The sequence below is a fragment of the Alligator mississippiensis genome, chromosome 4 (assembly GCF_030867095.1).
Source record: "Alligator mississippiensis isolate rAllMis1 chromosome 4, rAllMis1, whole genome shotgun sequence".
In the NCBI taxonomy this organism is placed as follows: domain Eukaryota; kingdom Metazoa; phylum Chordata; order Crocodylia; family Alligatoridae; genus Alligator; species Alligator mississippiensis.
In genome coordinates this window covers 89,359,076-89,386,759 of record NC_081827.1, presented here as the reverse complement: position 1 = coordinate 89,386,759, position 27,684 = coordinate 89,359,076, and the positions used below count along the sequence as shown (strand labels likewise).

The 27,684-nt window shown below is 44.0% G+C and overlaps 1 protein-coding gene across 3 annotated transcripts in view; it reads left to right on the top strand.

The window, feature by feature from the left end:
* The window catches only part of UBN2 (ubinuclein 2), an 83,395-nt gene that overhangs the window by 1,842 nt on the left and 53,869 nt on the right, over positions 1-27,684 (top strand). For all 3 annotated transcript variants that reach the window (XM_059726240.1, XM_059726238.1, XM_059726239.1), the window contains exons 2-5: positions 3,659-3,751; positions 6,890-6,991; positions 19,207-19,344; positions 26,386-26,498. In XM_059726240.1, coding sequence (XP_059582223.1) covers positions 3,659-3,751; positions 6,890-6,991; positions 19,207-19,344; positions 26,386-26,498 — 446 coding nt within the window. The remainder of the gene's footprint in view (positions 1-3,658; positions 3,752-6,889; positions 6,992-19,206; positions 19,345-26,385; positions 26,499-27,684) is intronic.

Here is a 27,684-nt window from a genome sequence, read left to right as displayed (position 1 = left end):
ACAGCTGTTGTGAACAAACAGTGCTAGCCCAGGTCAGTCAGATAGCCAATCTCCACTCTAATGCAGGGGTGCTGCTTTACTACTTATAGAGCTGTATGAAGTATTTCAAGTACTTCATTAGTTCTTTTTGTGGGATGGAAACTATATTAATGTTCAGAGGTTTCATATCTGTGGAGCTTCCCTGTGTAGGCCAGCTCTCGTGCATTCTCCATTAGTCCAGTTTTCCCTGTAGGTTGTTCTTGGTATGTTTAGTAGTTCTGGTTTACATAATATACATACTGCAACTGGTAGTTCAACTACACTACTTCTCTTTTCCCTTTCTTTTGCTCTTTTAAAAGCAAAAGGTAAAGATGAATGTTTTGGTCACTGTCACTTGCTATGACTCTGCATACACTCAAAAGTTGTACTGATGAAATATATTAGCATAGTAACTTTTACTGGGTAGGCAGAATTATATTGGTATAAAGCGATGACTCCTAACCTTGGTGCACGACCCAAATCGGGGTTGCAGGGGGTCCCCCTCGCTCCACCTCTCCTGCCTGTGGGGCTTTTATGGCACATGGTCCACGCGGCTCTTGCCACTGTTGCCCCCACCCCCAATCCCAGCCCGGCCCAGGCTCTACTGGTGCCATTGGGCATGAGTGAGGTAGGGGCGGGGGTCATGACCTGGATTTAGGGTTGCAGCAAGAAAAGGTTGGAAGCCACTAGTATAAGGGTACTTAGTATTAACATAGTATCTCCTCTCTGGAAAAGGTAATAACCTATATTATTTATAAGGCACCTTTTATACCAGTACAACTTGATTTACTCTAAGGTTGTACTGGTAGAAATACATTATTTAAAAAAAAATGCACCTCTGACATAATTATACTAATAGTCCAACTTTCAAATGTAGACTGGGCCTTAGAAGAAATATGTTGAGTTAGTGGATTTTTGGTCCAGTTAGCATGAAAGAACAAGTGTCATGTTCTGTTTGCTGGTTTCTTGCAGAATCCTGTCTCATAATTTACACTTTTTCTCCCTTTAACAATGTGAAACATAACACGTTTTATGTTTTTTAAAGTAGTCTTGTGACCTCTTTATTCCTCCTCTGAAATTCCAGTGTGCAGTTACCTACAGTCATTTTAACTACTATGTTGCTGTGGAGAAATTAATGCTTAAGCATTAATTTGGTAAGAGAAAGGGAGGAGTGAGAGTACTTCATTAAAGTAAGGAAAGGAAAGATTTCAATTGCCTCCTGCCATATTACTGAGGTACAGTTATTTAGTATGGGTTTTTTTTCTATTTTTGTTTTCTGTTTTCTCATGCAACTGTATTAGTTTTGTTGAGGGTTGTTTGTTTTTTTTTTTTTTTTCACTTAAAGTAATCCTGGAAAATGTAAGAAATGTAGGGCTTGGATTATAGCAATCTTGTATGGCCCTGCTGGTTTCCAGTCTCATATTTACAAAAATGTCAAGTATAATGGACATCAGAATATTGTAAAGCACAGAAAATATCAGGGATGTGGCTTTCATGGTGTTAGAGCAAAATGAATTACACTTGTCAAGTGGAAGAGCTACATATATGTATTGCCAGCTAAATGTGATGGAGAAAATGTACTGAAATGAGCCTTAAGAGTAAAGTCCTGTGCCTGCCTTATCTTTCTATAGAGTCTGAGAGGCTGTTTCCTCCTTCCCAATGGATATTAAAGCCTTAGATTTTAAACTTTTACATTATTTAGCTATATGTCATACTTTAAATTGTTTATATAAACATATCCCTAAAAACAGCTATTACACTGAGAAATATTAGTGTTTGTAAGTTTTTTGCTTATTCTTCACTCCCTTACGTGGAGTTGCTGAACTTCCCTATGACTGCTCCCATTGAAAGTTTGATGTTGTGTAATAAAATTGGGAACAAGTCTTGCTCTCTTGCAGTATCTGATGGAATTGCAACAGCCTGAGAGGAAATCCCATTAGGTTGGTTATTGCAAAGAGTATAAGGGCATTTCACACTTTGTTTGATCACTTTAATAAATGATCAATTGTTGTTGCATTGAGTAGTGACCCAAAATGTTAATGGGTGTGATAGATTGGTTCCTTTTCAGCTCTAGAAATGAATTTTTGAATGAGAAATGGGTGGAAGTGCTTGTTGGCAGAAATTTATACTATCCTTGTTCTACTGTTCTGGGGTAGACTGAGGACTTCATCTGTCAAAACTCACTGATAGCTCATCTTGTCAGCACTGAACTAATTTTCAGGACAAAAGATTGTTCTGTGTGATTAGTAGATTGTCCTAGTAAGCAGCAGTAACATTTACTCTGAAATACTGAGGAGCTCATTTTACTAAACAAAGGTGATGTTGCAAGTGAGTATGGCACTGACAGCAGAAATTAACCTTGAAATAAAGGGCTGATGTCCTCCAATACAAGGTTCTGCTTGGTAAGTTTCTACCTCTGCCTCCAATATGGTGTTTTACTGTAACAATTTTAAAATACTATATCTTTCTCAACAAAAATGTAGACAGGGTGTCTTTTTTTTTTTTTCTACCTAAGAGTAGCAGAGGAATAAAGTATATGAAGAGAGGAACACTGTAATCTGACGAGGAACTTTTGATACCCTACTGAATTTCTCAGTTCAGTAGATTTTATAGGTGGAAATGTAGTTTCTTGCATCTCTTCTTTGAGCACTTGTTTTGAAGGTCCTAGATCTTTAGAACTATGATACCTGCAGCTCAGCATCACTACTGAACTGGAAAGTAATGGGTTAGAATTGGCAGTTCGTTGCATGGTGCTCTTTCATATCCTAATATGTGAAGGAACTTGCCATTGTCTAAGTTTAGAACTACTTTGTCTATCATAAAAGGATAACATAAATTAGAATATAGAGGATGGGTTCAGTTAAATTAGTTGGCATCCATAAACGGCTCTATTAGCCTGAGGAATATTTCTGGACGTTTGTTTGTTTGTTTTCAATAATTGTTGCATTCTGTAAATAAACTCTGAAAATGCCACCCTGATTCTTCTGCTGCACCTTTATTTTCCCTAGCCTTTCTCCCAACCCTCCCTCCCCTGCTCCCCCTCCCCAAATAACTTGTATTTATTCTGGTCTGTTTTTATCGTTTTTTTTATATTTGGCCATAGTTGACTTAAGTTTGGAGGAAGGTGGTAGCTACCAAGGCCCTGTTCCCAAATGCGTGTGAACACGCACCTCTTTCCTTTCCTACTTATTCACATTGTGAGATCATAATTTCTAGTTCGCAATAGCCCTGTGGCTGCCACAGTAGCAGACTTGGATAACATATGCTGTAATTCCTCACTTTGAAAGAGCAGAAAGAAATTGGTAGTTCCTGTCCCAGCTCTCCCAAATGCTGAAGTTTTCCAAATAAGATACTTGTAGAATACAATGGAGTCTGCTGACATTAATTGTCAGCAAAAGAGATCTGAACTGAAGGGAGTAGAAAGGGCAATTGTAGCTTAGAGTGGTATTCTAAACGCATCACGCTGTATTTAATAGCTTTTGGAAGTAGAAACGTTTTAAAATGAAAATTAAGCAATCGCCACCAGTGTGATTTATTGGTGTTAAAATAAGTTCTCATTTAATCATAACTGTTCTATATAGGTTTTCTGTTGTAATGTAATGAATGAAATTCCCATCACTTTTTTTTTTCCCCCTCTTAGAGAAAATCTGCCCACTCAGAAGATCCGTTTAATGATGAACAGCGTGAACGGCATGAGGTGGAAATGCTGGCCAAGAAGTTTGAGGCAAAATATGTGAGTGTTCATAGAGCTACTATATTGCAAATATTTAATAGTATTTACTGATGTTAAATAATGGGGGCTCGGTTTTTCCTAGGTGTGGGGTTGCCACTATGAATTCACAACTCTATTTCTCTATGTACATCAGTGGGGTTATTTCATTTGCTAAGTTTGTAATGGGAGACACTTTTTTGTTTACTAAGGGTCTATTGTTTTAAAAGAATGTGACTTGTCACTGAACGTTTGCTTGTGTATATACTGTTGAATGGGTTTCCTAAACAGCTGTGCCTGTAGTTCAGGAGTCATGATAGATCCCACAAGGGAAGATGGATTCCTGCTAGTCAGTACTGGAAGCAGACAATATCACAAGGAAGTGGTGGTGGCCCATTTTCCCTTTACTTCTGTACAACTACTCATTTTAAAGCCAGTAGTTTTTCTTCCGTTGTCTTTCTAGAAGCCACATGGTAAAAGTCTTTTTTTTCCCCCTGCGTCATCCCCCCCCCACCCCCTCCTGTGCTTCTAGCCCAAGTAACCACTTCTTGTGTCATTAGGTAACATCTGTTGTCACCCAGCTGCTGTGTGTGTAAAAACAAAACAAAAAAAAAGTGACTTTTTGAATTAATTAAACTTAGTACTCAGTGATCTGAAATTACTACTCCTAAAATTTATCTTTGAAGCTTGTTTCTTGAATTATTCTTTTTAATTGTTGTGTAGTAGTATTGTGTCCTGTCAAATGGCTGTCTCGCTTAGCCCCACATATGACTGTATATTGCTGCATGAACATTTGTTTTGGGATGTTTCTCTAGGAAGGTATTTTAGAAATGTAAGCCATGTAATGATTTCTGACATGTAGCTGCCACAAGAAAAACTGTATGATTTGCTGAGGGCAAGCAGTTTCCTTATGAACTTAACACTTTTTAAAAACAAATGTGGTATGTTAACTGACGGCGAAGTAGGATTTTTTTTTTGTTGCTGTTCAGAGAATTTGAATAAAGTATTTTCTGGTTTGTAGAGATTTAGGACAAAAGCCATAAAAATAGGTTCAACTTTAAACATAACAATATCTGTAGATTAGGCATCTGGTGCCAGCAGGATGATCCAGTGGAACTGACTTAGCACTTAAGTTTCTTATTTAGGTAAGAGGGAAAATTAGGTGCCCCTCAAGGGTAATTCCCTTAAATTTGTATGTTAAAAAAGGAGCTGCCTAGAGCTGGCTAATAGGAAATGCTGAGCACAGGGGTGTATGAACTCTGCTCCTTTCTGAAGCTTGGATACTTGTCAGGGCTGCACATGACCTTTTTGACCAGAGGCCAGCATCATTAATATAGATGCCTGACTAATCAGGGTTTACTCTTTCCAAGGTATAGCTAAAGGTGGAGGTGGTGTTTGCCAATTTATATTATTATATAGTGGTTGAAACATTTGTCCCAGAAGAACATATATAGAACAGTCATTCAGTCTCCTTTTCATAAAAATCACTTCTGTGTTTGAAGGTAGCTATCTTGCTTCCTCCCTGTCTTGTCTTTTTTGTCTGTAAACAGACCCAGATCCTTCAGTCTTTCATCAGAGACCATGTTTTTAAGCTTTTTACTTTTGTTTCTCTTTTCTGGATCTCCACTTTGTCTACCTGTTTCTTAAAGCAAAGTACCCAAAACTGGACATGGTACTCCAGATGAGGACTTGCCAGTACCAAATAGAAGGGAACAATTATGCATATGATATTCTGAGACATTAACAGGAATAACACTTTCTATTGTGAAAATAGGCATCATGCAATTAACACGTATCCACATATATTGTGATACGGTATAATCGCCAGATTCTTTCTTGTCAAGCAACAGTATAGCCACTTGTTCTCCATTTTGTATTTATATATTTGATTTTTTTCCTAAGGCTGGTGGTTTGCACTTGTCTATGTTCAGATTAACTTCAACTTGTTGATTTCAATCTATTTTTTTCAAATCTACTAAGATCACTTAGAATTTTGTCCTTCAGAGTGCATGCAGCCCCTCTCAGCATGGTATCATTTGCAGTTTTTAAGTGGCATCTCTTCCATCATCCAAATCTTTTAATGAAAACTCTAAATAGTACCAGATCAGGTTTTTATGGACTCGCACTTGATATGCCTTCCCAGGTCAACAGCAGATAGCTGATATTTGCTCCATGGTTTCTCAACCACTTGTGTATCTACCTTAGTAATTTCCTTTCGACTGTATTTTCCTAATCTGCTTATGAGGATGTCATGTCAAAAGTCTTATTGAAGTCAAGATGGATCACATCTGTTGCGTCCTTGCTGCTCTAGACTGGTTTTCCTGTCAAAGAAGGAAATTAGATCGTTTTGATGTAACTTGTTTTTTACAAATCCATGCTGACTGTTTCTTACTGCCTTGCTACCTTCTAGATGCTTACAAATTGGTTTTAGAATCTTTCTGGCTATTAAAATTAGACTGACTGGTTTGTAATTGACTTGGTCCTTCTTCTGTTTTAACTGTTACAACTAGTTTCTCTGTTTAATTGAACAAACAGTCTTTCTAGAACTTGTCATATGTTGGTCTGGTATATATAGATATTCTACATGTTAGTTCTTCTGTCTTTAGGTATCTGCAAGAAAACTCGCAAATATTTAAATTTCCTTCTAACTCAAAAATTGTTTTGCTCTCAACTTTTAGAGTAGTCGGGTAAAGTATGAGTTGGGGAAAACTTCCCAAAATCTTTCCAGTCTGCAGACCCCCATTATCACTTTTTATTCCATATTAGAAGAAATCTGAAATCTGAGCTAGAGGAATCCCTTCCAAATGAGAGAAGAGATTTTCTGTGGTCCATCTGGTTCTGGGTCGCTCTGTGTGGAGACTAGAAACAAAGGTGCTAACAAATGCAGTCTGTTTATTTCTGGTGTAGATATTGCTGCACAGAATAGTAGCATATTATAGACTCATTTTGTGCTAGTTAAAATATAGCTGTTTGGTACTAATATTTTAGGTTTTTATTTGTCTAGGAGAACTTCAAGCGAGTATCCACAAAGTGAAAGCCTATGTCTCACTACTTGACTCCTGAGTGGTCCACCCATTTAGAATGTTTGTTCTGTTTTAATACAATTTGTCACTTGCACAATGTGATTCTCAAATTAGCTTAACACTATTGTTTTCTTTACAGGGTGGGAAGTCTCACAAGCATCGGAAGGATCGCCTGCAGGATCTGATTGATATAGGCTATGGCTATGATGAAACAGACCCTTTCATTGATAATTCTGAAGCTGTGAGTAAATCTCATTGTAAGCCATAACAGAACATGCAACAGATCTTATTTCTAAGGAAAATGTGGGGAAGATATTATGTGCTATCTATTGTATAAATGGTATAATTCTAAACAAACGCCTCCAAGAAACTATTATGTTAATTTTTATAGTTATTTGCAGGCATCATGGTGCATCAGAAGATCAAAGGGACTGTGTCAATTTACAGTGCATATTTAATTTTCCCTTGTTATTGCCCCATAAATTATTAAAACTGCGGTTTTAAAAAAAAATGACTTTTTATTAATGTCACTTGCTTATTTTGTCCTACTTCAGTCACCTTGGACAGTGACATTTCAAAGGCTGTTTGACTGAGTCTAGTACTGGCAAAATGATAGTGTCAGTGTTCTCTACTGCAAAGAAATGTTGACGTTCTCCTACCCTCAGAATAACTGCTTCATTATCATTATCTTTAAGCATGTACTTACAGAACTGGATACCTAAAAAGTATAGGAGATAAACCAAGACGTTAAACCTCAGTCTCTCTTTTTAAGTGAATTCTTTAACCTAAATGGATATTCTTCTGAAACTGGCAATCTTGCCCAATTGAAATAAATAAGAAAAAGTATTAGCTAGAAGCAGGCTAAATTCAGAATGGAAATTTGAAGAGCTTGAGTGGTGTATGAAGAGCTGTTAGTCAGAGATCACTAACATCAGGAAATTTTTAGGTATGTCAGAAGGATTAAGTTGGAGGGTATTAGTGATATTAGAGGCAAACAGGTTGTAAGAGATCATACTATCCAGGTATATGGAAAAAGCTGAACATCACTTTTACTAAGTAACAAAAACAAACAAAAAAAAAAACGATTAGGCTTTTACCTAAAGGTATAAACTATAAAGGAGGAAAGCTGTGTGATGTCAAGCAGAGGAACATTGAGCTCATATATAAAGGAAGAAGTGATCAGTAGGGCTGCATGGATACAGGGCAAAGAGAACTTTTAACAAATGAGCAATGGGAAGGAGAAGAAAATTTGACTAGAGATGTGCACTGGTTGGCATACATCATGCTGAGTCTCAGTGAATATAGTATTGGTTAATGTCTTAATTAGAGAAACTGGGTCTGGGTTTTTCAATGACAGTACTAAAAAGGAATTGTAGTACAACAATTTTTTAAGTGTTTGAGTATTCGTATATGTTGCTACTGGCGTAGAGCTATAGAACCTCGAATAGCAGATTCCAGTTGCTGTGTGTGAAGGGGTCTTGCACAAAAGGTGATCATTATGTTTTACCATGTGTAAAGTAGTTTAGTTCCTTCACTATCACTGAGAGCAGATGTGGTCTGCATGTTCTCAGGCTAGACTTTTGATTTGGTCTGGCTTCTGACTTGCTTTGAAATAGTTAGAGGTGTATCCCAGGACAGTAAGTATAGACAGCCTTCTGGAGTTACAGGAGCTGATGGTCCACCATTGGACCATGTCAGGCCCCAGTCTGTAAAAGGCTTTCAAGAGGTGTCTTGCCTGGTGATTTGACTATAGTCCAGAGCTCAAATTTTGATGTTTTATGTTCAAGTGAGACCCATTTTAACCCAGTAAATGGTTTGACTTACTTTTTTGCTTTTCTAAGGCTTCAGGCTTTTCTGGCTTCTCAATGCCTACCTCTTGATACTGCAGTGCTTATTGATGTCTTTTTACATAGGACTTGGGATGCATTTTTGCTGCTTTGGTCTTGGCACAGACTTCCACCATGGGTCAGATACCTTAGTCTTCTGCTTTATACTGTGGAAGCACATCCATTGCCTGGCACTGTTGGTGCCGACTAAAATCAGAATTGCCTGTTCAGGTCTTGATGTTGATCCAGAAAGTCCCTGTTTTAGCACCATTGTCCTTTGCATTGACTCCAAATCTGCCCTCCAGTGGTACTGTGTCAATATTGCAGCTCTTCTTGGGATCAAAAGAAAGGAGAAGCGCATCTCTTCACAAGGGGAGGCATAAGCTAAGGGAAGTGCCACGTCTCTCTCCCTTCATACTCTTACTCACTAGGGCTCAGAGACTCCATTCTTGCTTATTTTCCACACTTCTCCAGAGTCAGACATCTCAGCACCAGCTCACTTGAACTCCTTGTAATTTCAAATTTCAGCATGCCCAAGTGGGGATCCACTTTCAAGACTGCTGGCCATCTTCCATCATGCCTTTTTTATCTGATGTCTGTACTTGGTGTTTCCAGTCTTCATCTTGAACAGTTCTCAGTACCTTTTGACATCTTCAGTGATGAACTTGGAAGATCCTAACTCAAGGCTGAGACTCTGTCTTGCCTCCTCATGTAGTTGTGCATATGGGATTTCATGAAACCTGCTTGAGGCAATGAGATTTAACTCTACCAATACTGATGCCAATTTTTCTCACACCCTGCTTTATCACCTGACGCCAGTGTTGCTAGCACCAAATCCTTTCATACCTGTAGGCCAATTTTATTTGAAGGGTCAAGATGAAATTTCTTTCAAGGAAAGAAAGAGGGAAGGTAACGCCCCTTGCTAGAAACATAAAAATGGCATCTTGCCAGAAAATCAGAGGGGTACTACTTCTTTGACTAAGACCAGTTTCAGAAACTTGTAGGAAGACTGGCAAATGCTGTCCAGCTGCAAATGGGGATTTTGATGTTGAACACACATTGTTTGTGTCAGTGACCTGTATCAGCTGTATTTGAGAAGCTGGCTGTATTGGCTCCAGCCATCTCAAGTCAGGCAGAGAGGTTCTTCTTCTCTATTCCCCATGTGTAACCAAGACAGCCTATAAGGCGATTCCTGCATCTGCTGAAAGACATATTACTGTTGCAACATCTTTTAGCGAATGTCATCATGGTATCCACGGCATAAGAACATTTGGCGCCAAAGTCATCTTCCTCCTGAACTCTGAGGGAGTTTTCCTACTTGCATTACCTCCAACAACAGACTCCCTGACAACACCCAGAGCTACAGCCCCAAAAATAGTGTACCACTTTCTATACCTGCTACTGTCAAACTAGTACAAAAAGCAAGATTCAACAGCTCTCAGGCTTAGTCATCAAATGGTAATTTTGTGGTGTAGGTGATAGCTACTCATGTGATTCCAGTCCTCCCTTCATTATTCTTTGCCTGAAATTATAAGTACTTTCAGTTGCTAACTAATGTATACTACTTCTGTTTATGTATTTCATACAGTTCCAAATGTAGACACTTTTTTTCTCTCTGCTGATTGCTTTTTCAAAAACCCTATCCATGAGAGTCTCCCTTTGGAAGAAGGGAACCCCTTTTCTAGAAAGGAGCAATAGAGAAGTTTCTGCAGGAATCATAGAAGAGAACAGAAATAAAATCTGATTTCCAACAGCAGAGACTGCCTGGGCAGAGCCCCTTGGACTTCGTAGATTGTAAGGCTGCAAGGGACCTCGGAAGATCATCAGGTCCAGCCCCCTGCACCAAGCAGGAAGCTCAACAGCTGTATAAATGCTCAAGTTGAGGATGCTTGCCCTACATCAGATGTAGGCAAGATATGGCCCACAGGCTGGATTTGGCCTACCAGGTGACTGTAGCTGTCCCTACAGCACTTGGTCTGGGACCAAGCCGGTGCCCATAACCTGACCCCAACCAGTGCATGCAGCATCTAGTAGGCTGTTCCCAGTGCAGCTGTAACCAAGTGCTCCTGGAGCTGAACCTGGAGTCCCATTTGCCCACCAGAAATGCTGGATGTGGAGCAGGAGCCATTGCTGGAGGCAGGGGGCATAGAGCAGCACCTGGCTGCAGGAACAGCCATCTGGAAGCTGCCCATGCCATGCCAGACCATGTCATTCCAGGCAGGTGGGCAAGCAGCTTCAGCCAGGCAGCTCCTGTCCTAGCACGTGGGGTGAGAGGGGTGGGAAGGAGCAGAGCAGCAGCTGCTGGGTGAGCTCTGCTGCATGGACTCCCCCCACCCACCCACTGCAGGGTTCTGGGATCTAGTGCTCAGGCATGCTGCCCCCACCCCACCCTAGTAAGGTTATGCAGGGAGTTGTCGCTGCTCTGCTACCTGGCCCTGTGATTTCACCCTTGACCACCCCCCCCCTCTTCCCACTCCTGAATACCGTTCTCTGCCTGCCTGCAGCCTCATAGGGAGTTTTGGTGAGTTGTTGGGGAAAGGGGGATGGCGTTCCTGACTCAGCCTGCGACAGCTCATCAAAACTCCCCACATGGCCCTTGGGCCCAACTAATTGCGTACACCTGCCCTTCATGGTACTATCTGGGGGGGGGAGGGGGGAAGCACATTCTTACTTACTGGAGGTGCTTGCTTTTATGTGGAAATCAACACATACATAGTACCTGAGACTTCTGGGTGAAGGACAATACAATTTTTGGTGTGTGCATGATGTCAAGTCTTCACTAAGTGTCTTGTGGCTGCTGCACAGCTTGGATCCCCAGGATATCTTTGTCTACCAGTACCTAAATGAGCTAGTTCTCTAACTAGACAGTAAGTTCTATCTTCAGCACTCCAATATATACAAATTTATTTTCCAGTTTTGAGGATCATTGAACAGCGGAGACACCCATGCTTCAGCCTGTACAGTCTTAAGTACTACCCAGGCTGGAGCCTTCTCTCCCTGCTTTCCTCCCACCCCCCCAAAAAATGATCTTTTTTTTTTTCTAGTAAGCCTTCTGATACCTCATGCAATAACTGATAGAGAGCATGTACATTTTCTTAACACTTCTAGGCCTGAGGGCTTCACCCTATTTTTTGTACTGCTTTTTTGCCTGAACATGACAGCCTTGTACCACTTGTAATACTAAGTGTATGTATCTAGCTTTTCAAGGAGACTCGGTCTCCTTGAAAATTGTGGCTGCTTCATTGGTGGGAACAGGTGTTGCTGTAACATGCATAAAATTACCATACTTCTGGAGAGGTGTCCTTTGCTTGCCCTACTGTACACCTGTACCATAACCACCAATGTATCCAGTTTTGCCTGGGGTACATGCAACTAAGACTTCTACATAGCCCGAGAGGCTAATCTTCATAACAGCTTTTTGGGGCTTAGGGGAGTTTGTTGGACTTTCAGAGACTTTAATTTTTCCCTGCTTTGTTGTGTAGTACAGTGTGCTGCAGAGAGCACCACAGCCATGTTCCAGGTTAGCAAGCAGGGAGGAACATATTCTTAGGGCCGGATGAGAGCTTCTATCTCCTATATCCAAAACTAAATCCACTCTGTAGCTTTTCCCTTCATGGGGGCAGCAAATGTAAAAACAGACTTCCTTAACAGGGAGCCTTGGGATCAAGTGGTCAGTGAGAGCAGTGGTGTTGGTATATGAACCGAGGGGTGATTAACTGGTAATAGATGCTTCTTGTTTTGAACAAAATGCCAAAGGACAGTGATTGCACAAGAGCGCACTAGTAAAAGGAACTGAAACGGATGTCTCTTTTTGCTTTCACTGATACCCAGGATCAAAAGAGAAACCAAGTCAGTGAGTTAACTTTTTATAATGAATAGTTTCACTATAACATTGATGGTACTAGCATCCCAACTCAGAGGCAGGCTATCTCCTACTGTGCAGGATAACTTCCTTAATTAATATGGCATGCCCTGCTTTGGGAGTGTTCAAACATCTTGTAGCATTTCCTGTACTATATGATCCAAAGCTATAAATAACACTGTAAACGTTTTACTGTCTGGACTACTGGTAAAAGACTTGTTTCATCATCATCATCTGAGTTCTGTACAAACCTAGAGTCCCTTCTACATCTTGAGTTTTAAACCTTAGTCTTGCTTGTCTGCCTTCCCTGCTCCTCCTTACCTGCCCTCAAGGCCCATATGAGTCCCTGCAGTAAATGGGAAGTTAAGTAAAATATGCCCAGGTGATCCTAGAAAATGGACTATGTCCCATGCTACAGCAGGTGTGTGTATGGGTGGGGGGGTAAGGAATACCCCAAATGGCCCTTGCAAATCTGAGGGAGAAAATTCCTACTTGACACCAAATCGGGTGATGAGTTTTTGATCCTGAGTATCTCAGCAAAATTCAGATGCAAGAGGTTCTGTCCCACTGTTCTTCTGATATAGCATTCATGCTAATTTGCAAGTGAGAATGCACAGAGAATCTCAACAGAAAAAAGCTTCTTAACAGTAGTTTTTGCTCTTGGTTACCTATATCTGTGCTACCTGCCCACCACAGGACGTCACAGCACAATACTGTTTTATATTTGTGAGCTGAATTATGCTTGTACAAGATCTCTTGTGAACTCTCAAGCAGGCAAGCTTCAAGGTTGCCTGTCTCCCAAGCGTGAATCTACAGAGGGGCCTTCTGAATAAGTTATTGATGTACAATATCTCTTCCTCAAAACAGTAGGGAGATGGGAATTGTGCCTGTGCAGTGCATCAGCAGTGGGTGGTACCCATGCAGAATTGAAGTGGGGAGTGTTTATGCAGTCTGTGACTTGCCTGGTGCGGCCTGTGCAGTGTGCAGCTCCTGCTGATGTGACTCCTGGGAGCTTACAAGTTGGACAGACCTGGTGCCGTTTAAAATGGAGAACAAAGTTCATACTATGCAGCCTACAGACAAATCATTCAAAACAGTTCTTTCTGCCAGAAATGCAGCAATAATTGTATTTGTCTAAATAAGGCCTAAATAAACTTTGTGGTAAAACACATTGCAGCTTGAACACGTGCTGGAGCTACAAAAACATAATTTGGTTTCTTCATGGTGCAACAAAAAAAATTGGTTTCGGCCCTAGAACTGCAAATTTAGGCTTAGATACGGAAAAGTAGTTAAAGATATTCCTACTATGAAGTATGTTATGCACTCCTGTTCGTACCAGTGTGGCAATTCAAGTGCTTAAAATTAGTTATGACCTAAAGTACTTTGAGGCCTCAGTGGCTGCCATGAAGGCCAGGTAACTTAATGTTGAGATTAAGCCTAAATGCATCATTTTAAGCATATCTATGTATTAGAAACTGTACGCATGGACTTGGTTATGCTTTAAAAAGAAAAATACATTGGCATACTTGGAATACATAGTTGCCAAGAAGGCTAATGGCATACTGGGCTGCATTGGTTGCAGTGTTGCCAACAGGTCAAGGGAAGTGATTATTATTCCCCTCTATTCAGCACTGGTGAGGCCACATCTGGAGTATTGTGTTCAGTTTTGGGGGCCCCACTACAGAAAGGATGTGGACAGATTGGAGGGGGTCTAGCAGAGGGCAACAAAAATGGTAAGGGGGCTGGGGAAGATGACTTCTGAGGAGAGGCTGAGGGACCTGGGCTTATTTAGCCTGCAGAAGAGAAGACTATGGGGGGATTTGATAGCAGCCTGCAACTACCTGAAGCGGGGTTCCAAAGATGATGGAGTGAGACTCTGTTTCCCATGGTAGCAGATGATGGAACAAGAAGCAATGATCTCAAGTTGCAGCAAGGGAAGTTTAGATTAGATGTTAGGAAGAACTTTCTCACCAGGAGGGTAGTAAAACACTGGAATTGGTTACCCAGAGAGGTTGTGGACTTTCCATTCTTGAAGGTTTTTAAGACCTGGCTAGACAAAGCCTTGGCTGGGATGATCCAGTTGGGGATGGTTCTGCCTTGAGCAGGTGTTGGACCTAGATGGCCTCTTGAGGTCCCTTCCAGTCCTCATTTTCTATGATCACCAATTGGGTTTTATGTTTTTAAGCAAAAAGGCCAGATTGCCAGAAGATGGTATTTGGCTCAATGAAATAATATTTAAAGCATGTGGTACAAAAAATAGTCTTAAGCAACTTGCACTTACACATTTTTCTATGATTCTACAAACAAAATACTTGTTAGTTTAGTATTGAAAAAAATTTGAATTTTTTTGTAAGCCTCTATCAATGGTTATCTGCAAAATTGTCCTAAATATCAAAGTCGCAACAAATGACTACACATGAACATTTTAAAGCCTTCTCACTTTCAGGACTTTTTTTTCAGAGGATATGTACTTGTCCTGTAGAGCTGCTGTGGAAAAATGTGAATTGTCCACAACAAATTAAATTAGTCCGATATGACAGCCTACAGTGTTAGTGGAGGACCAACTAACTAGTGCTACTAGTGATCAGACTGAGATTTCAAAACTAACTGCATATTTTACGTATGGCTTACTAATGCAAGAATTCAGAATGGAGCTGTGGTGGTTCATTTACTTAGAGACAGAAATTTAAATCAAGAAAAATTAGATGAACAGAGTAAGGAGCACAGTGGTTCAAAATGAACAGAGTGTGGTGAGCTGTTTGTGCGCAGTCATAAATAATTGTATTTTTAATTCTGCGTGTGAGACTGCAGCCCAAAATGAGACACACTACTCTTTCATATCAGACAACCATATCTGAGGTCTTAGCTGCCTGTGGTTCTGTGATAAGAATTTTTATCCCTAGCCTGGGAGCAAATGAGGAGGATTAGAGCACTGCAAAAAAAGTTAAATGACTTCTGGAGTGGTCTTCGCTATAGAAGATGTTAAAGGAGGAAAGACTTGCTATAATTTTATGATTATTGGTAATAATGATTAGGTATCATTTTCGGTATCCATTTGATAATTTAAAGGGCTGCAACTCCACCAGATTCAGATGCTATTCATCCAAGAGTTTTTCTTTCTTTTTTGTTTGTTTGGTTTTTTGTTTTGTTTTTTGGGGGTTTTTTTTGAAGGAGCTTCAATATGAATTTGTGTAACTTAGTGATTTTTTTTTTTTTATATAATCCCTTTAAAATTGGTTGCTTTTACTGGAACAGCAAAGGACAGTTCTTGGGGGGTTTTTTATATAATATATATACACATATACATTTTTTTTTTTTTTTTAAAGAAAGCATTAGGTGCAATACTGGGTTTTACAGATCAGTTATCATTAGAGGTTCACTGATCTCAGTCCATATTGGATCGGCACCAGTAAAAGGAAAATTGATATTACCAGCAATCGGCTTTTTTTGGCCAGCGTAGCCAATAATGTCACCAACTTAAATGCCATGTACATGGTACATGGCGCAGCCGCAGCATGCACACAGCCGGGAGCGCAGCCTGGCAGCTTGGAGAGCAGCATCTGGCTGGTAAGGCTCGGGCGGGGGGAGAAGGGGCATAGATCAAGACCCCCACAGTGACATAGGGAATAGGTTAGGGGCAAGTACTGCCCAGCAAGGGCATGGGATGGAGTCGTGGGTGGCTTGGGGAGGGGGGGGGAGGAGTGGCTACTGCCACTGCATTCACCCTGGGGAAGGCATGGGGGGGGCATGTGCCCCCTGGATTTATGTGCAAGGCAAGGGCAGGCTGCCTGCTTTTTCTTTCTTTCTTTTTTATGTTAATAAAATGGTGTGTGGGGGGAGGGGAGGGGAATACTGGGAAGATTTATCAGGGCTTTCAGAAAGTGCCTTGATAAAATCTCCATAGAGGCTATTGAAACTTCAGTTGGTATCTTTTGCACTTCTGTATTTCATTGACCTTGCTTGACACTCTTTAATTGCTCATTTAACTAATTAGTAGTTTATACAATGCTCCTTTAATTTTATGCATTTTAAATTAGCTCCTTTTTAACTTGCCTTTTTATTTGACTGCTATTTGTATGGATCTCTTCCATGTACCACCATGCGGATCATGCTAATTATCTGCAGCAGAGTTCCTGCCTTTACACCTCTTTACTAGTTTTTTCATGTGGTTTTTTTGTTGGGTTTTTTTTTGTTTTTTGTTTTGTTTTGTTTTGTCCAAGCTTCAGCAAAGGTGCTTCTGCTTTCTCCTCTTCTACCAGCTCCTTGCTCATTGTCTCTTATTTTGACCAACCTCTGTTTCCCTACAGCTTGTCCTTGTCCTGATCCTTTTGAACCTTTTCATTTCAGCTTTAGCATTATGGCACTCTCCATCTTCTCTTCTGGGAAGAAGACTAAACCTTCACTGAAAAAGACAGTTTACTGTATTTTCATTTCCTCCTTTTTGTCATCTCCATATACATATTGAAACCATCCCAGAGTATAGGATAAATGTCAAATATGCTTCTCCACTTGAAGTTCCCTCTGTACCTTCTTACTAAGACATTGCTGATTTTAAAAGAAATGACAACACTAACTGCTAGCTCTTTCTTCCTCTTTTTGTCTCCAACTAACACAAGCACCTGTCTTCTTACTTCCAAGATCTTTCATTTGACCTTAGCATGTCCCAGGGGTTGCTTCCCCTTCTGGTTTCTCATGCATTGCACACTTGCATGCCACAGGAGGGAAGCCCCATGCACTGGAGCCAGTTGCCTTCCCTGCCCCCAACTGTGTAGGTCCTGGGATTCCCCAAGCTCAGGCAGTGTCTAACATACATGGCTCCTGAGGCCAGATTTGGACCACGGGGCTCCTTGTTGGCTGGATCCAACCTGGAACCTATGTCAGTAGCAACTCTGGCTCTGACCTGGGGCAAGTGATGGCAGCAGCTTCAGCTCTGGCATTGGGCACAAACCTCAGCTTGATGCAAGTTGCATCCTCTGCTGTGACCCCCGACTTCCAGTAGCCTGCGGGGCCAGATTGGGCAGCTCTGCAGGGCAAATGTTTGACAGCCCTGCCCTATCTTGTTGTGGGGTGCTAGACAATAGCAGTTGTAAGTAAGAAGTGAAACACCATTCTCTCTGTCATCTAGTTTTTTTTCTGAGACAGAGTAGAGGTTAATCTTTTATTTTTTTCAGCACTTGAAAAAAGACTAATCCTGGATTGGTATCATGTGGTATTAGACTTGTGAATGAACTAGAAGTGAAGTTAAGTCACCTGCAAATACAACTCACCATTATCTTAGTCATCTCTTCTTCAACAGAAGGAGACTAAGGAACTCCAAAGGATAGAAGCTAGTTGAATGTGTAGTGCACAGGCAAGCAGCAGTTAAGTGTTTATGTTTGCAAAGTAAAGCACGTTGGAAGGAATAGTACAACCTATTCGTACATACTGCTGCATTCTAAAGTAGACTGGAAAGTAGTGTTTCTGTGAACATGTCAATGACAAATGTTGTGCATCTACCAGAGGCTTAAAAAAAACCCAAAGAGCGTGCATAACTAAAGTATGAGAGAATGAAACTGAAAGTACTGTAAAACTGAATCTTGTAGAACTATAGACATTGATGGAACCTTTCACTTGTAATATGATGTTCATTCTGACTGCCTAGAAAAGCAGCGTTAGAAAAAGTCCAGAGACATTAATAAAAGTGTTTTAAGAAAAAAGAGGAACTACTTAGAGGAATTGAGAGAGGTTCAGGGCAGAAATAATGAATGCCTTAATGCAAATGAGTTGCTTTTCTTTTTTCTTTTCTATTTTTTCAAATGCACTTAAAGTGAAATCCAATACACTTGCAATACTTGTTCGCTGTTTATACTGAACCTGTAGAGTCCATGGCTGAAATGCATTGATACCAAGTTCTGGGGGTTTTGGTAGGATTTTTTTTAATTGACTATTCTGTTTTATAAGGATTACTAGAGCTTCATACAGCAGAGTGAAATTCACCCAGTAATAGATAGAACTGGGAACAAATATCCTGTGCTCCCCACTGGCAGTTACTTGTAATTTTTCACTATGATTTTTTTGTGTTTTCAGCTGAAGTTCTTGGTGCTATCAGAGACAGAATATTGACCTAGATGAACTATTGTTAGAACAGTGACACTCAGCTGGGGTGCCACACCACCCTAAGGTGCCTTGAGAACCTTTCAAGGGTGTTCTGGGGTGCCGCACATTTTTAGCACCGTTAAGAGTGCAAACATAATTTACATGATGAACACAGAGTTTTGAAACAGGATTGCATAATTTCAAAAAACCATCCTGACGCATTGTGGTCTTTGAGTTCTGTACAACCAGTGAAGTGCTCTATTATGTTTCAGTAATCAGAAAAACAAGTAAAAACTAAGAGCTGGAGTTTCTCAAAGGGTGCCTGGAGTCTAACGAAGTTGAGAACCACTGTGTTGGAAGGACCATGTCTGCTCGCAAAGTGGTGCGCGAGGTATACCACTGCCCTATCTTTAGAAGTAGAATGACTAGCACTGAAGTGATCCCAGTCTTTTGAAATATGAAACTTGCTTAATTTATTTCAAAAGTAGGGGTTGTTGCTTTGCATCTACTGCTCTACAGCCTGGAGCAGTAACTTTTCAGGAGTGTTGGTATGGTATAATAATCTAGAAAGTTTTATAATGTGTTTGTTAAATGATCTATGTTTATAGATTAATTAAGTTAATGATTTTTTTTTTCATATTTATAAGATGGTAGGTATCAGTTAATCACCTGAATCTCCTATTTCCTGCCTAGTATGATGAATTGGTTCCTGCATCTCTGACAACCAAATATGGAGGGTTTTACATCAACACTGGAACGCTGCAGTTCCGTCAGGCATCTGATTCAGAGGATGAAGACTTTGTAGAAGACAAAAAGCACAGGTCACCTAAAGTGAGTGGTGATAATTTCTCCTTCTTCTGAAGCTTATACCTGATTTAAGTCGGAAAAGGATTGATATGGTACCTAAAACATATCAAAGTGAGGAGACTAAAAAGCAAGATTGTATGTAGTACAAATGATCAGTTACCCAAGTCTGTCTTGTGGCTCATGTATAAGGGTTTAAGAAGTTTCAAGGCTCTCTAATATAAAAAGTTTAAGAATTCCACAGGTTGTCCAGGATTGCAAGGCCAAGCATATATTTCAGATACAGAAATTCATTCATCTATTTTGTAGCCCTCTGCTCCCAAATTCTCCCCACAGCCTTTCTGCCCCCCACTTACTGTCAGACCTTTCTCAGGCTTCGTTTCCTCTCTAAATACAATGTGTAAGTGAGCTTTGTGACAGCGAGGGTGGGGGGAGGGGACTGAACAGAGAGGAGGGCAGAAACTGTACAGGGAATCAGAGGCTGCTGTGGATTTGACTCTGGCTGACTGCTGCAAACTTCAGCATGGGTACTCTGTAAACACTTCTGAGCACCACTTTTGTATCTATTTATCATGCACAATTTTTTTTTCTTTTTTAGCTTGCTTGCTTGCTTGCTTGCTTGCTTTTTTTTTCCTTTCAAGGACCAAATTGGTTCCAAATATAGTTGGTCAACGCCTAAGTCAAGTTCCAATATTTCACTGAGCAGAGCTCAATTGTCAAGTGTGTGTGGCTCTACCACGAAGCAAGTATCCTCCCTCCCAGACCCATCGGTGTGGGCCTTTGGATATTCCCTAAATCCATGGCATGTATCCTGTGTGCATACCCCAGGCCTAGAGATCTTGAGGCTCATAAGCCCCAGTCTCTCTTGATCTTGGCCTAAAGGCCATGCGTTGTCAGACGCGGGAGCGGCGAGAGACGCGCGGGTGAAAGCTCGCTGCGCCCCCGCTCCCCCGAAGCCCCCCAGAAACCCTCCAGCAGCCGCGGAGCCCCCCGCTGACCCTCAGCGCAGCCGGGGTAAGCAGGGCCCGTGGAGAGAAGGGGCTAACCCCCTTAGTGTGTGTGTGGGAGGCGGCAGCTGAGTGGAGCTGGGCCAGGTCAAGCCCCGCCCAGGCCCCTACTTGGCCCAGCCCCCCAGGGAGAGAGAGAGAGAGAAGGGGGGGTACTCACCAGCCCCCCTCCAGTAAGGCAGGGTCCCCCAAATCCCAGGCAGGGCCCCCGTATTTGCTTTAAGAGCAGCTTCCTCGACGGCAGGCCCACTGCACATGCGCGCAGTTTAAAAGGGCCCGCCGACCGGGAAAAAGCCCAGTTAGACGTGGGAGCGGCGAGAGACGCGCAGGTGAAAGCTCGCTGCGCCCCCGCTCCCCCGAAGCCCCCTAGAAACCCTCCAGCAGCCGCGGAGCCCCCCGCTGACCCCCAGCGCAGCCGGGGTAAGCGGGGCCCGTGGAGAGAAGGGGCTAACCCCCTTAGTGTGTGTGTGGGAGGCGGCAGCTGAGTGGAGCCGGGCCGGGTCAAGCCCCGCCCGGGCCCCTACTTCGCCCAGCCCCCCAGGGAGCCACACGACCGGAGCCGCGCAAACAGGCTGCACAAACAGGAGCGCTTCTCTGCCAGCGCATGAGTTAGCTCAGAGTTCGCGCGGGAGGGAGTGCGGGTGGGCGCCGGACCCTGCCTGCGCACCCCCCAGGGTAGAAAGTCCCAGCCGTAGCCAGCCTACCGGAGGCATGACACGGATGGGCACGCGCCGCACCCCGAGGGTCCCCTCGGGCTCCGCGGCCCCCCCCCCGGCACCTCAGAGACGGCCACCCAGACGGAGCCCCTGGTTCCAGGCTCCACGCAGACGGAGCCCCTGGCTCTCGGCTGCGGGGGCTACCTGTCCCTTTTTCAGGCTCTGGGGCCTGGGAGCATGGCGACCTCCCCTTGCGGGGTCTGCTCCCTTTTGGGGTCTCTGGCACGCCAGCTGGAGGAGCTCCAGGCCACAGTCCACAGACTGCGTGCCATCAGGGACTGCAAGCAGGAGATAGACTCCTACTGCCAGGCCCTTCTCCCCCGGGAGGCAGAGGGTAGATCAGTCTCCCTCCAGGCCAGAGGAGGACTCTGGGACCTCCTGCTGTGTCCAGCCAGGGGCATGGACCAAGGTGGTCAAGGGCCCTAAGGCCCGCCGCACCAAGGCCCCTCCCCCGCCAGAACTGAGCAACAGGTATGCACCTCTTGCTGCCCCAGCAGAGCCTGCTGAGTTGCCGGCCCCCACAGGCAACATGGGCCTAACTGCAGCTCCCGCCCCTGCTCTCCCCAAGACAAAAAGTAAGGTGTTTGTTGTGGGAGACTCCCTCCTGAGGGGGACGGAGGGGCCAATCTGCCACCCTGACCCCTTAGCCCGGCAAGTCTGCTGCTTCCCAGGGGCCCGCATCCGGGACATTGCAGAGAGGATCCCCAAGCTCCTCAAACCCACAGACCACTATCCCATGCTCCTTATTCATATGGGCACCAATGACACGGCTCGGGGCACTCCCAGCCAGGTCATGAGGCGCTACAGGGATTTGGGAGCGGGGCTTAAGAGTCTGGGGGCACAGGTGGTGTTCTCGTTGATCCTCCCAGTCTCAGGCTATGGGCTGAGAAGGGACAGGAGGATCTATGTGGTCAACCAAAGACTGCGGCGCTGGTGTCGTCAGGAAGGCTTTGGCTTTCATGACCACAGCCCGCTCTTTGGCGAGAGAGGCAGCGAGCTGCTGGGAAGAGATGGTCTCCACCTCTCTCCCCTAGGGAGGAGGCTCTTCTCAGCCAGACTGGCTGACCTGCTCCACTGGGCTTTAAACTAAGCCCGCTGGGGGACGGGGGCACGACCGCCACTGCTGGCCCGCTGAACAATCCTTGCAAAGCCAGCAGATCATGGCACTCAAGGGAGCCCGCCCCAGCCCTGGTAAAATCTGTGGGCAAGGAAGGAGCCCCCCAGGGGGCACTTGCCTGCCTGTACACAAATGCCAGGAGCTTGGGGAATAAGCAGGAGGAGCTCATCCTCCTGCTCAGTGCAAACAATTACGATGTCATAGGGATCACGGAGACCTGGTGGGACTCCACCCATGACTGGACCACGGGGATAGATGGCTATACCCTGTACAGGAGGGATCGTGTAGAGAAAAGGGGCGGGGGTGTAGCTCTCTATGTTAAGGAAAGCTACGCGTCCCTGCAAGCCGATATTGGCGACCAGGGTGGACGGCTGGAGACCCTCTGGGTTAAAATCCGTGGGGAACACGGCACAGGGGACACAATGGTGGGAGTCTATTACAGACCTTGCACCCAAAGTCCTGAGCTTGACCAGGAGTTTGCCCAGGAACTGGCTGAGGCAGCTTGCTCCAGGACCATGGTTGTCATGGGTGACTTCAATTACCCGGACATCTCGTGGGAGGATCGCTCAGCAAAATCTGAGCAGTCGCAGAGCTTCCTCTCGTGCGTGGATGACCTCTACCTGACTCAAGAAGTCTATGGGCCAACGAGAGGCAAAGCGCTGCTCAACCTGGTGCTGGCTACTGGGGAGGACCTAGTCGGCGACCTAGTGATCGATGGGAAGCTGGGTGACAGCGACCACGAACTGATCACCTTCACCATCCGCCGAAAAGCTGGCAAGTCGGTTAGCAACACGCAAGTCCTTGACTTCAGGAAAGCCGACTTTGACAAGCTCAGGAGGCTTGTCAGTGAGGCCCTAAGGGACTGTGACCACAGGAAGAGGGGAGTTCAAGAAGAGTGGTTGCTCCTCAAGGGAGCGATCCTCAATGCACAAACTAAGTCTATTCCATCTCGGAGGAAAGGCAGCAAGAGGGCACAGCAGCCCCCCTGGCTCTCCAGGGACCTAGCAGACCTCCTGAGGCTAAAAAGAAAGGCCTACAAAGGATGGAGGATGGGAGTCACCTCCAAGGAGGATTATTCTGCACTGGTCCGGTCCTGTAGGGAGCAGACCAGGAAAGCCAAGGCTGCAACTGAACTCCAGCTAGCTTTGAGCATCAAGGACAATAAAAAGTCCTTTTTCAGATATGTGGGGAGCCGGAGGAAAAGCAGGGGCAACGTTGGACCCCTGCTGAACCAGATGGGGCAACTGACAACTGACGCCCAGGAAAAAGCCAACCTATTAAATAGGTACTTTGCGTCAGTCTTTCATCAGCCCCATGGGACGCCCGTGCCTGCTACAGGGCCGGGAAGTCCGGGTGAGGGTGATCCCCTGCCCTCCATTAATGCTGACTTTGTGAAGGAACATCTTGAGAAGCTGGATACCTTCAAGTCAGCTGGCCCTGACAATCTTCACCCCAGGGTACTCAAGGAGCTGGCGAGCATCATAGCCCAGCCTCTAGCGCGGATCTTTGAAAACTCTTGGCGCTCTGGTGTAGTGCCCGAAGACTGGAAGAAGGCCAACGTGGTGCCTATCTTCAAGAAAGGGAGGAAAGTGGATCCGGCTAACTATAGGCCCATCAGCCTGACTTCTATCCCGGGGAAGATCTTAGAAAAGTTTATTAAGGAGGCCATCCTTAATGGACTGGCCGACGCCAACATCTTAAGGGATAGCCAGCACGGGTTTGTTGCGGGTAGGTCTTGCTTGACCAATCTCATTTCCTTCTACGACCAGGTGACCTATCACCTAGACAAGGGAGATGAGATTGATGTCATATATCTTGACTTCAGAAAAGCCTTCGATCTGGTGTCCCATGATCGTCTCTTGGAGAAACTGGCCAACTGTCGCCTTGGGTCCCCCACGATCCACTGGCTGGAAAATTGGCTCCGGGGTCAGACCCAGAGGGTAGTAATTGATGGAAGTCACTCATCGTGGTGTCCTGTGACCAGTGGGGTCCCCCAGGGCTCTGTCCTTGGACCCATACTGTTCAACATCTTCATTAATGATGTGGACACTGGAGTCAGAAGCAGACTGGCCAAGTTCGCTGATGACACCAAACTTTGGGGCAAAGCATCCACACCAGAAAACAGGCGGGTGATCCAGGCTGACCTGGACAGGCTCAGCAACTGGGCGGATGAGAATCTGATGGTGTTCAATGCCGATAAATGCAAGGTTCTCCACCTTGGGGAAAAAAAACCCGCAGCATCCTTATAGGTTCGGCAGTACTATGTTGGTTAGCACTATGGAAGAAAGAGACTTGGGGGTCATCATTGACCACAAGATGAACATGAGCCTGCAATGCGATGCTGCGGCTAGTAAAGCGACCAAAACGCTGGCTTGCATCCATAGATGCTTCTCAAGCAAATCCCGGGACGTCATTCTCCCCCTGTACTCGGCCTTAGTGAGGCCGCAGCTGGAGTACTGCGTCCAGTTTTGGGCTCCACAATTCAAAAAGGATGTGGAGAAGCTTGAGAGAGTCCAGAGAAGAGCCACGCGCATGATCAGAGGTCAGGGAAGCAGACCCTACGATGACAGGCTGAGAGCCCTGGGGCTCTTTAGCCTGGAAAAGCGCAGGCTCAGGGGTGATCTGATGGCCACCTACAAGTTTATCAGGGGTGACCACCAGTATCTAGGGGAACGTTTGTTCACCAGAGCGCCCCAAGGGATGACGAGGACGAATGGTCACAAACTACTACAAGATCGTTTCAGGCTGGACATAAGGAAGAATTTCTTTCCTGTCCGAGCCCCCAAGGTCTGGAACAGCCTGCCACCGGAGGTTGTTCAAGCGCCTTCATTAAACACCTTCAAGATGAAACTGGATGCTTATCTTGCTGGGATCCTATGACCCCAGCTGACGTCCTGCCCTTTGGGCGGGGGGCTGGACTCGATGATCTTCCGAGGTCCCTTCCAGCCCTAATGTCTATGAAATCTACTATCTATATTAGACCAGAGCGAAAAGACTCACGATTTTACCATGTAGTTCATTGAGCTGAGAATGAATCAACAGCATGTAGTTTATTGAGCCCTGCTGAATCAACAACAGCCCCACAACCCAACACTGCTCAGTGTGTGCACGCACTTCATATACCATTTTCCATGCCCCCTACTTGTGACTGGAACTGAGTTTTCTTATCAAAAGTCCTGGGACCCTTCAAAAATATATATGCAGGTAAGGTGCAGGGCTGTATAATCTGTCTTCACCCCATTCAGGGTAGGGCCACACTATTGGCATACAGGAAGCTGAGAGAAGGAGTGACAGAGCCTCTCAGCTACATAGAAGTTTGGCAATGTTTGTCAGACATTTTAAGGCTGGTGAAGAAACCAGAATAATTGGAAATGGGAAAGAATGGCACTAGTCAGCTGTGGGAGTAAAAAGGAAGTCCAAATATATTTGATGTAGTGGTTCACAATGACTTGAAAAAGTTGGCACTGAGGACTAAGCACAATGGGCACTATATCTTATTCAGATGGTGTGCACTAACCTAACCTTGTGGTAGGTTCCCACTCGTGTTTGCCCAATGTGGGGCATGTTTGTTATGGGCATGCTCAGCATGGCTTTCATTTAATCAGCTTCATAGCTGGTTTCTGTGACTGAGCACATGCTGCTTCAGCAGCAGTTTAATGGTAGCCAATGTATGTAATGGGTGGGGGGTTACTGATATGCAAATATAAGATATGGGGCTTTTTTCTATGCTAATGGGGATGGTGGGGTCTTCTTATATTGGAGTAAATATGGTATCTGTGGAGCCAAACATGGTTTCTCCAGTGGTCTTACTGAACACTTTCACTTAATTAGCTATTTTACATTTTTAAATGCATTGCTTTTTATTATTAAGGAAGAACTGCCAAAGATCAGTATCAAGGAACTCATTGTGCTCTTTGCTGTTAAACCCATTCAAGGATGTAGTCCTGGTCTGAAAAGTGTAAAGTCCAAGATTGTTTATATCTGTATGCTTCTCTGAAGATGTAAGAAGTTTAAAGAAAAAAAAAAAAGAGAGAGAGAGCAAGAAAATATATAATTGGAACATTTACGTTTTTGATAAGCTGATAAGATAAAGGGTGCCTTGAGTGCCTTTTGGCTGCTTTTTAAATGTTGTTAGATTGGAATTACCAGAGGAGGTAGCCAAATCACTTACTGCTTTAAAAACAAAGCAGTAGTGGTAATACTGTCACCAATGTGCTTCTTTCTTTAGGTATCCAAGTTAAAAGAAGGAGAGGACCATGGGATGAAGAAGCGCAAGAGGAAAGAGGAAGGGACAGAGAAGGAGAAAAAGCCTCGAAAAATGAAAGTTCCTAAGCAGTTGGGGTAAGTCTGGTCTGTGGATAGATTTGTCTGGTAGGGTTGTAGGAGAGGGTACCTCACTGCAGCAAGAAGCAAATCATGTCCCCTTATCCTTCTTAATGGGAGTCTTATGTTGAATTTTATTCAGTGAAACAGTTGAAATGTATACATCAGAACAGCATGGAAATGGGATAGGCCTAAAATCAGTCTATTGCACCAAAATACAGATACTGTAGGGCCAGGGCAGTAATGTTTACTAAGGGTATAATCTTATAACAGGCACACTTTTTTCCCACAAAATCAGCTCCCCCAAATTGGGGTGCATGTTTTAAGCAGGGATGTTGTTTTCTTTGTTGGAAAAGAAGCAAGCCTGGAGACAGCACCAGTAATGACAACTCTCACAGAAATTGAAACTCTTGAGAAGTTTTAAGTAAAATTAAGTCCAACTCATGATCTTGTGATAGAACTCTCAAACTCTTGGGATTTTTTTTTCTTCTGGCCCCAACTGGGCTGGAACTAGCCACAAAGTCCCAGGGAGACTGGGCGGGAGGAGAGGTGCAGGGAGCCCCACCAAGTCAGCACTGAGCCAGGAGCCGCAAAAGGCAGGGGGGCTGCTCAGGGCATGTGCGCAAGGAGCCGGGGGAAGAGGGGGCTAGAATGGAGCATCTCATGATTTGCATACCAAATCGCTTGGATTTTTTTTTTTTCAGAGTTTGTCTCATGGGTTTCTTTTTTGTTTTGTGTTTTTTTTTATATGGTGGGGTTGGCAATACTGCATGCAGGGAAGCTGCCAAGATGGCTGCCACATGTCTCTTCAGCAGACTGAAGGGGCGGAGTCTTGTGTTAACTCTTACAGCCATAGCCATTGGCTAAGCACTGTAGCTTGTGCCCAGAATGGCAAGGGAGCTGTCGGTTGCATCTTGATGAGGCTTGTGATATAGAAACAACACTTTATACATACATGATAGTGGCAGACATTTAGGGTAGTGAGAAAAATGTTAGTTTGAGCCATTGGATTGTGTGGCGGGGGTTGACAACATACACCCTGTGGGTTAGATTCGGCCTGCAAAGGGATTGGATACAGCCTCTGAAGATCTGATACAGTCTGCAGTTCACTAAGGGTGCTCTGATTCCCTGCCCACTTGTTCTGGTTCGTGTTTTGCTAATGGTTTGCTAATATCACTGTAGCCTCTGCTCACTGGGTTGCTGA